The sequence below is a fragment of the Echeneis naucrates genome, chromosome 14 (assembly GCF_900963305.1).
Source record: "Echeneis naucrates chromosome 14, fEcheNa1.1, whole genome shotgun sequence".
Lineage (NCBI taxonomy): Eukaryota > Metazoa > Chordata > Actinopteri > Carangiformes > Echeneidae > Echeneis > Echeneis naucrates.
The window spans coordinates 12,418,050-12,428,999 of record NC_042524.1 but is presented as its reverse complement, the minus strand read 5'-3'; the positions used below and the strand labels follow the sequence as shown (position 1 = coordinate 12,428,999).

Here is a 10,950-nt window from a genome sequence, read left to right as displayed (position 1 = left end):
TTTTAACTTTGACCTTTACAGTACAAAAAATATAGAGTGCATATTTTAAAATATCCTTCTCACCAAATGAGAAAATGTGCTCTGTGAAACAAAATAGTGCATTTCATGTGGATCAACTTCACCAGGAGAAAGTGTTGGGTTTTTTTAAACAGCCTGAGTCAATGTTCCACTTGAGTCTCCTCACTGTCAAAACAAATTCCCATTCTAATGTTCAACTGAAGACACGTGTACAGTGTCTGTGTCAACAAAGTAATGTGATTATATCTGTCGGGCTTTAAAAACTGTACAATCTGCACACCGTTTCTGCCACCCTGTCTTGCAACCATGTCACCTTTGACAATTGGGTCACGTGTCAAAGATTCCCGAGAAGTCACTTCTATTATAAGCCAACCACTGACCCAGTCCCAGGACCTTGCACACTACACACTATTCATAGGAGTCACTGATTGTGTGGTGAATGTTGTCCACAGCTGGGGAGTAAGTTTTCACACTGCTGCAGCTGCAGAAACGGGTTGTCTATGAGTACCAGAAGACTTCTTAACCAGCTGGTGCAGTTTGAAATTTGCCTAGTACAGAGAGACTTTACACCAGGCTGCTCAAGTGTGGCAGTCCATTCCCTTCAAAAGATTGTTTTAAAATTAGCCTTTCATAAACACAGTTTAACAGGAACACAAATGAACAACCCCCAGCCATCTCTTGAATCGCAGAATACCAGTTAAATAGAGTTTTCGTATTTTTCATGATTAACAGTGGCTGTTACTGTATATCAGTCATAATTAAATTTAAATGTTCAAACAAATGTATCAATTACATGAATGAAATCGTAACAAAAATGTGCTACTAAAGACATGACATGGGTGTGTCAGCTGGCTGGCAATTGTAAAGTGAAAAGAAAAATAAAAAAATCTAATCATCTTGTGCGGTTAGCAATAATTTTAATTTTGCCATTAATTTTTGGTGTGGCACGGAAAAGAAGAATTTAAGCAGGTAATACTCCAAAAACTGCAGTTGTTTATTCTGGATTTTCCTTCATGTAGAAATACTTTGTACACATTTACAATTTTTTTGGAGACAAACTAGTATGAGTTTGCAAACAACCTACAAACACTCGGTAGCTCCAGCATAATAACACTTCTAATATCAGAAGGCTTAGTTTCACTAGATATGCTTCAGCTAGAAAAAAAGGTCAGGTTTTCAATTTTATAAAGTAGGAAATAATACCATAAATACATTAACAGCGAGCTTGTCCTCATGAAATGGTAAAAAAAAAAATAAAAAAGGAAATGTGGAGATAAGTCAGCCCCTTTAAATGTTCAGCCACTGCAGAATTACATCTGTGCTGAGAATCTACTGTCCCGTTCCTCTGACAATAGACAGATCCAGGTCAATGTGCACTGGAAACATCCAGCACTGGAGGCTTGTGCCTGTCCAGAAAGCTCTCTGGGCTTTAGCTCTGCCGCCTCACCGCTGATACCAGCAGGGCTGAGGGACGCCCGTTTGCTCTGTGTGTGTGTGTGTGTGTGTGTGTGTGTGTGTGTGTGGGGTGGGGGGGGGCACGGGGGCACCATCCAGAATTAGGCCTTCAGAACCTGTTTAAAAATAACAGAGAGCAAGACAGCAAGGGAAAGAGGAACGGGAACATGCTCACGTGTGCCGGCTATGTGCAGATTGAAGAAAAGTAGCACGTTTGTGTGTGAGAATCTGTGTGTGTGTGTTTGTGCTGATGTGTTGATGTGTTGGTGCGTATATTTCCAGCAGCAGAGGGCTCAGTACATTGCATCCTCGTATATGTCCGTCCGCAGGCAGAAGAGGATCCCGCCACCCAACATAAAGATGGTGGCTCCCCAGCCGAGCCCATAGCCCCAGTTGAACTCATGATAGGTCTGAAGAACCGTTCCATCGATGAACTTGATCGGGTAGAGGACGAGAGCGCAGGCCTGAAGGACCACTGAAACAAGAACAGATTCAAACATCAGATGTTGTTGCTTTCACATTAAATCAGCTCTGCAATTCAGCTCTCAGTTTTTTATGACATGACTTACAGATGAGCGGAAACATTTTGTCAGGCTATTAAAATCGACCACTCGTTTCAGCTCCTCAGTTGTAAAAGCTTTTTCTTGCTTTAGTAAATTAAACTTTACATTTGAGGTTTCAACTTTTGGATGGACAAAGCAACAAGCTTGAGCTTTGGCATTCCATAGATTAAATGCTTGATCACTTAAGAGAAAAAAAATAAATAATCGGCATATTTATCAGTAAACACAGTAACAACTTCTGGAAAACGTTTTTATAACATCAAACACACAACAAGAAAACTTGCAGATCTGTTTCTATTACCAATATAAGAATTTCTCCACATTTGCTTCCAGCACAACTCGGATGTTATTCATTGCTCTTAAATACTGCTACAGCATTTTTGGGAGCAGTCAACATAAAAACATGCACTTTCACTGTGATATATCATCCTTTAAGTTTATTTTATTTTTCTCTCAATATGATGATGGCTTGCACATTCAGCACCACAGCTGCTACCATATTGTATGTCTGTGGCAAGAGCCGTAAGATCCACAGGGTCTGGTTTCGTCTTTTATTGCCTTTATGTCTTATGCAAATGTCTGATTCCTAAGACATATTCCTCATTCTACTGCAGTCCCCTCCTTTTTCCCTTTATCCTCACCATGGCGTTTAACGCTTTCTAGCTAAAGTTTCAAAGTTTTCTTCTTTCTGCCTTTTGAAACACCTTTGTCCACCTCTGACTAGGTTTTCTGTTTCTCTGGTTCACCTTGTTTCACCCCTTGACAAGGTGGTTTGCATGTTCAGAAAATTCAAGAGATTTATTCCACAAAAATATAACATTCAGATCAAAGAAAAATGTCGGGGGTAATGGCCTTGTCCTGTCAACGACTGTGCCTCCACAGGATATGAACAGAGACAGAAAGATTGAAAATAAAGAAATAAAAAGAAATTGACCCCAGATTCAGTGAAGGTACCCAGAGAATGTTATGTAACCTGATTATCTTCTTGAGGTCAGTGCTTCTGCTGCTTTACGTGATCTCTGATTTACCATGATGGGATTAACGATGAAAATGTTTACTTTGTTTTAAAAGCCTGTTGATGAAAACAAATACGTAAAAAATGTTCATGTAATTGTTGAACGTCGAGCTATTTACATTGAGCACAGTGTTTATTACTTTTCTAGACCTCTAAATTAAAGGTGTTGGTTGCAAGAGCTTTGTTTACTTTATTCCTCATGTTGTAAAAACAAACATTTTGCAACTGAAAAAAAAAAAAAGACTTTTTTTAGATTACTGTGTGTTGTGTAATTAAATTTTAGAGCACATTTTAGGAGAGGACCCAATAGTGCCTTCAGAAGATGAAGCATATGTTCATCCAGTCATACAGCTCCATAAAAAGAAGCCTCAAATGCTTTTCACGTGTTTGACGTCCCTCCCAGTGGCTCTCTTGCTCAGTTTAAAATGTTTGACAGTGACTGACTTAAACTGTGCATTTCCACAACCAAAAGGAAAGTAAGTGCAGTTCCTTTGTTTTATGAAATGTGGAACACATTTCTAACAATCGTCATTATTCTTTCGCCCTTGAAATGAAATCTTTGGGAGTAATTTTTCTTTTAAATCATTCAGCAGCACGGACTACTGTTCGTATATGTGTCAGCGTCATTGTGGGTGTACACGCATGTGTGCGATCAAAGGCGTGCTGTGGTCTGCGCTCACAGCAGCTCCTTTGCGTGCATGCCAGGTTACTCTTAGGGAGACGATTGTGTGCAGCCGTGGTTCCGCCTTTCCTTCCTACAGGACGCAGAAGTGGGCGTACAGGAGGACCGGTGGCAGTGCAAGAATGTGGTGGTGTTGATGGAGGCCAGGCTGAGCTCGCAGCCCACTGAGGTCGTATTTCTGGACAGAAAATAAATACCGCACGGCCACAGTCCTGCCAAGGGGCATTTAACAACCCACCGTTGTGCTGCCGCTCTGCTGGCTGTGTTGCTGTATGGAGGCCTTATTCTCGCCAGGATCTTAAAGCAATTACACACTGGAAAGGATAACACTACATTCCCATGCTTTTCAGTGAACGGCTTATAGTCAGAGACATGGTTATTTAGTCCGCTGCACACAGTGGCCCTTTGTGGATGATGCCTTCAAAACAAAACAACTACACCTTACATTCCCCTTACGCAAGTAAAAAAAAGCTTTGTTCTGAACCGTCTGACACCACTACTAACTGTATTTATTTTATGTGTATGTATTTTATTTTTCCATACACCATAAATTGGCACAACAAAAGGAATTCAGGGTTGAGGAGGACAAATGTGAAACAAATGTTTTGTCCATCTTGGGGAAAATAAAATGTACTTCCCCGTGGAGCAGTTTCTGTAAATGAAATTTATAAGTCTGTCATCTCAGCTTGCTTACAAATCACAAAGACTGCAAACAGAGAGAAAGAAGAAATATTCCTTTAAGTTCAGGATGTAAAACTGGAGGAACATCGTTTGTGATTTTAAGATCTGTTTGTGTATGCCAGTTTCTTCTGTAAAACAGTATTATTTTGGAAACCGATAAAGCTGTGTGAGAGGTGTTGAGAGGTTCATGTTTCATTGCTGTTGTTAAAGTAAATTAAGCTGGCTATGGAGTTAATTACCATGATGCATGTGTTGTACACAGCAATGTGTCATCACTGCTAAAATTTCATTTTAATTACACGTTTTATAGATAAACCTTCCCTAACCAGTGTCAAAATTTGCTTTGAACAAGAGGACTTTTTCACAAAGACTGCATGAGCCATCCAACTATGAGGCAGTGCTGTGAGGAGCCTGTGGTTGTTTTTTTGTTTTTTTTAAACTCTGTGGTAACTGCAAATTCTGCGGCTGCTTTTTCTTGGCATACGAGTGAGCAGTTCCCCAGACTCCACACCGCAGAAAACATGAGCTCAACAAGGCCAGCCTCCTTCAGCTGCTCCTTTTCTTCTCCACCCTTTCATTCAATCTGACTACAGGAACAAAAAAAATTAAAAACTGTCGAAATGGAAATTGTTGAGGTTGTGGTGAATGTATATGTATTATCCCTCTGTTTTTGAGGAACATTTGTGGAATCTGCACAGGGGGTGATGGTAAAGCAGAGACAGACGTACCTGCAGTGAAAAGGAACACAGCCACGGTGCGGTAGTGGTGTCTCTGCGTCCCCCGGCAGAGGGAAATAAGGGCCACCAGAAAGGCCACAAGAGTTGCCACGGCTCCGGACACCAGCAGCACCAGGGTGGCAATCTGCCAGTCTGCGGGACGGGACACATGGAGGTTAAACTGAAGCATCCCACTCAAAAACAAAAGCTCCATTCACCAAACAACAGTGTTGAATTGAACCGCTGTGCTGACAAACACTAAACAAGAGCTGATCCCACATACTGAAGTGAGTGAGGCAGAACATATTCAGGCCTGCACGGACTCCATCAGGAGAATGTAATCAGATGAAAAACGCACCTCAGCTTACTTGCACGTTTTTGGGGTTAGTTTGTATTTCAAATTTTAGGGAAAGAAAAGGCTTTTAATTTGTAGATGAAAATGTGGCTTTTCAAACCACATTAATGTTTTCTCAAATAGTTTCACCATTTTCATGTTTTGTTTACAGTATTCTAAAGGCAAAGTAGAATGGAAAGAATATATTTCTGAGACTGATGAAGCTTTTAATTTGTGCTTGTGGTTGCCAGCCCGTTCCATGTTGGTCCATTTCAGCCACGGCAGGATTTATAATGGCACATTTATTTTATTTACTTCAAACAAACTGCAGTTGCTTCTGCTGGAAAAGTAAAACTCAGAAACTGCATCAGAGGAAATACCGAAACAATACTCGGTTGAAAACGGCACATTTTAATGTCTTTTCTTTCTGAGAGTCAGTCTGTAATCTCTAAAGCCCTGATAGTGAGTCTGAAACCAGAAATGTATTCTTTCCATGCTGCCTGCACTGAGTATTCCCTCTTTCATGTCCCACTTTACCACTATCAGAAGCAAGCTAAGCCCCAAAAGACCGAACTCAAAAGGAAAATTTGCATTTGATGGCGCTAACAAGCAGAATGAACAATCTGCTGGGTTTGTGTCTTACTCGCTCACATCCTGATTCACCTTTCTCAAAAAGCAACATTTCAACAATGACACATTCAAACTCAATTTGATCCACCCTTCAGGAGAGACTTTTTTCTGACAAAAAAGAGAGGAGAAATAAATCTTCTTCAAAGAGAACAGAACTGCAAACTCACATCACAAGTATAGTTTTCTGTCACTCACTGAGACGGAAAGTCAAAACACTTTATCTGCATTATTTTAGTCAACTTCAGTTTGGCCTGTACCAAATCCTGCCTGCCATACTACCTTAGTCCAAAGATGAGGTGAAATTTAAGACTCAGGTTAGGTATGAAAGTATGTGCATAATAAAACTGCCTGGCCTTTTTGGTGAACCCTGACATACGCACGCACGCACGCGCGCGCGCACACACCTCCATTTCTGCTTTAATGAACCCTGCAGACAACTCAAAGTGACAATCCCACCTCCCATTCACCCCAACACATTCCACAATAACAGAGCGCCAGCCTGTGACTCCCTCTCTGTAGCTGTGCATGTCTGTGATGTGCAACAAAGGTTAAACAGTATAAACAACAAAAATCATGAGCCAATTGGGGCAAAATTCATAAAATCTATAATTAACTCAACGTGGTGTGATCTCAGCCTTTCATGAACACTTAAACAATGAGCTTTTGTATTTAATGGAGCTCGACTGTGCCAGCCACCAGACAAATGCTGGTAAATCTGGCACATTAAATACGGATTTCCTCCCCTGGTGGGAAAGGGAAGGGGCTCGATGTATAAACATTCCTGTCACTTGGCGTCTGTAGTGGTGGGTGGACTCCTGGTGAGGTGGATGGTGGGAGAGATGCTGCAAAAGGCCTACTGGTGGTTGGGGTGCCTTACCTGTGATGTTGATGTTTCTACAGCATCTGATGGTTATTTTTTCTGTCCTGAACAAGGGAACTAACACGGAGTTCACCATTAAACAATGTTTCATTACTCATAAAGGATCCACTCCAGCATATCACTGACTCATGAGTCGCTCATCATTCACAGCAAAGATGAACAGGGTCACCACCCTGCTCCTACTGCCCAACTCTAACTTCCTGAGCTCGCTTATGAATCCGTTGACTCAAGCTGGCAGAGCTGAGCATCCCTGTGTGTTTATCAAAGTGACACCACGTCACTGCTCTGGTATGTAGAGAGGAAATTTTTCAGCAGCACAAGAAACCAGAAATGTCTGGGCCGAACTAAAACAAACTGGCCAGGGCTGTTAGTCAGATGGTTTGTGCAGTTCAACAAATATTCCCTCTTGTTTGTTTCCAGCAGTATGATGTAATGACATGTCCTAAAATCAAAGCATGGATCACATTTAAATGAAAACCATAACTTTCAGCTTCGCAGCATGTTATTCCTTATAACTGGGAAAATCTTTTTCTCCACAAAGACAGCTCTGCTGGCACTGCAGCTTTTGGACGCTCAGCTTGATGTAGCACTTTGTTTCAGCAGTTTTTCTCCACCAAAATAAGAGCATCCTAACCTAGACCCCCCCGCAAAGTTACACACTTCAAAACAATGACCACACAAACGAACCATAAAAAAAAAAGCACGCTGAGTTTGGGGTCTTTCCTACCAGATGTGAGGGTGGAGAAGCAGCTCCACGGAGCCTCCTCCGTCGGGAGCCGTGGCTCGGACTGGGAGCAGGACTCCCACAGGGACAGGGAGAAGTGGTCTGCGGTGACCCAGGCCGGACTCAGCAGGGCCACCACGTCCAGACAGAGCGCCAGGAAGACGCACAGCAGCGCGATGAGCTTGAAGGGCCGGAACACGTACACCTCGTTCACAGACATCTTCCCGGGAGGAGACCACACGGCTGCAGCTCAGTCACCGTCCGTGTGTGCGTCTTCTCCCACCATAGCCTTCAGCGCTTTGTCTGCGTCCAGCTGGAAAAGTTTAACTGGAGACATCCGGTTGGAGCGGCTTTTCACACTAAGTTCCCTGGCTCCAGGTCAGGTGATTATTTCCTATTCAGTTTTCTTCCATCATAACATAAACTGGGATATTGTTTTGCCAGCATAGTATTATCCTCTTTCTGTCCACTCATTACTACTAAAATCTAACAACGCAACGCAACGCTGGTATAATAGCAGCAATAATAATAATAACAGGACCGATGATTGAATAAATATTATATATATAACTATTACTACAGAATGTAAGTCTGTGTGGTTTTAATGTAACTATAACGAAAAATCCTGCTCAACCAGACTGCCATAAATAATCGTCAATTTCAATGTAGGGCTTTTATTTTGAAGGCCAAATTAGGAACCCAATACCTCTTTTGACATTTTTTGGGGATGATTTTAGAAGGTCAGAAAGTCAGTCAATGGAAAAGTCCCTTACACAAAGTTTTTCACACATAGACGCACACACACACACACACACACACACACACACACACACACACTTACACACACACACACACAGATTTACGAGGACAGATTATCTAACGACTGAAAATATTTATCTGGTGATTTTTCAGTACAATATACTTGATATAGAATGAGAAAATAGTGAGCAATAACAACACAGCCAAATCGCACTTTCACAGTACATTCAAAGAGCAATTCAATTCAATTACAATACACATCACAACATGTAGACAAATTAATGGTGTAAAGACACCAATCATCAATTTTTGGACAATTTTTGGACAATAATCCAATGTGGAGCTAAAGGGCCAGTGTATATTTCATGATTGTGACATGATATGACTAATGCCAGGATGTATGGACTTTGTCTTCAGATTGTGGTTGGATAAATCAAAGGGGACTGATTGAGAAATGTTGTGATGTGGTAATATTCCAGCAGGTGGCAGCCATGCAGCATTTTGGCTATTTGTCCATGAAACAGCATCATTTCTTCCACCCATTCCCTCTCTTAAACCACCGTTTTTATGGATGTAAGCAGTAGATACGAGCAGTAGCAAGATCATCAGAAAAAATTATGTGTTTACATTAAACCACAAAAGACATAAACAATGCAGCGCTCTCTGAAAATCGTTGTGACACTGTAATAGGGTAGCTGTCTTCAGCTTGTTTTCTGATAATCCTGTTCTGGCTCGCTCACACAGCCAATGTGTAGGCTGCGCTCACTGATATTTTTCACCTGCTTTCAGAAATAACCCTTTCATCCATGCCCAAACACTTTCTGGGTGTAATATCGCCGGTGAGCAGCTACAGAATTTCACCTAACACCTAATAAATCCCCTAAATGAAACGACAAGTGTAAAATTAGACTAGATTTTACAACAATGCAGTCTGATGTTTCCAATATGGCTCAAAAAAAAAAAAGAAAAAGAAAAGAAATAAAATTCCATCTTCTGGAGGAGGTTTATCTAATAGCCTGACCAGTTGGACATTGGACAAAGCTGCGTCCTGAGCCACTCCTGTTCAAACTCATTGTGTTTTCTGAGGCTTATTAGGTGGCACCTTGATACTACAACACATTGATGTTTTAAAAGTGCAAGAAAATTCAACTCACATCAAATCAAATTTATTCATATAGCGCCAAATCATAACAAAGTTGCTACAAGAGACTGCTAGGCCAAACTCTTCATAGAGTTGTTAAAGAGCAAACATTTGGTGACAGAGGCAAGGAAAAACTTCCTTTAAGAGGCAGAAACCTCGGGCAGAACCAGGCTCGGGGGGGGGCGGCCATCTGCCTCGACTGGTTGGGTGGAGAGAGAGAGTCGGAGAGAGTGAGAGCGAGCACGAAGGAGAGGAAGGAGGGACTAAATGTGCATTAGGGGAGAAGAAGAGGTTACAGTGGGAAGTGAGTAGTCGTGTAATAATAACTAAAGGTAACTGTGGCAGCAGCAAGTAATGAGTGATAACATGGAGCAGGACAGGAGGGACAAAAGACAGACTAAAGACATGTAATGATGCAATGTACATGTGAGGGAGAGAGAGAGAGAGAGAGAGAGGGAGAGAGAGGGAGGGATAGGCATAGAGGAGCTCAGTGCAGCACCCACCAGTCTAGATCTGTAGCAGCACAACTCAAAGAAAGAGTAATGACTTCTTAAACTTTTAACTGTAAGGAAGCTTTAACCACGATACTGGGACTGAGACAGACAGAGACCAACACCCACTCACAGTCAGACCTACAGACTGTTTAGAGTCACCAGTTAACCCAAACATGATGTCTTTGGACGGTGGGAGGAAACCAGAGTACCCGGAGGAAACCCATGCAAACTCTGCACGGAAAGGCCCCAGGCCCAGGAATCAAACCTGCAACCTTCTTGTTAACAGCTACACCTAGGAAACATGCTGCACATGCTGCCTCTCTGCAAGTTATGCTGCATATATTTTAACTCTTAATTTTGTAGTTTATTTAACTATGCTCATCTGCTCTGAGTGGTAATTGCCCTTTAAGATTTTTAAATGTATTTTCTAGTTTTCAACAAAGCATTCTTCTTCTGTTTTCTTCCTTCTTCGTGAAGAAACATAAATATTACACATAATGTTAATGGTAAGATTGATTTTCTTTCCCAACAGACATTGAGTATAACTGGATGTTGTCTTACAGCAACTAGAAAAGTTGGTGGAAATATGCAAACTGATTTATATGAAAACATAAATGATTGCTACTGTGAGCAATTCAGTGTAAGTAAATATTCTGAGCACAGCATTTAGTCTCTAAACAAATCATCTCTCCGTAAAGTACAAACAAAACTGATCTGAGTACTTTGAATTACACTTCTGCTTTCCTGCCCTGTTTGGTTTAATTCTATCCCTATCATTTGTTGCCTTGATTAGAGGTTTTCAGTGTATCTGACATAATGAGCATTTCAGTCTAATGCCACCCTTCTCAGCTCTAATGG

The 10,950-nt window shown here is 41.4% G+C and overlaps 1 protein-coding gene across 1 annotated transcript; it reads right to left on the bottom strand.

Moving 5' to 3' along the window:
• Positions 1-991: 991 nt before the first annotated feature.
• On the bottom strand, positions 992-8,011 carry LOC115054427 (transmembrane protein 47-like). Its single transcript, XM_029519669.1, has 3 exons — positions 7,702-8,011; positions 5,143-5,283; positions 992-1,948 (listed from the first exon to the last, which is right to left on the bottom strand). The coding sequence occupies exons 1-3, from the start codon at positions 7,916-7,918 to the stop codon at positions 1,767-1,769; spliced, it is 540 nt and encodes a 179-aa protein (XP_029375529.1). The 5' UTR covers positions 7,919-8,011; the 3' UTR covers positions 992-1,766.
• Positions 8,012-10,950: the final 2,939 nt, after the last annotated feature.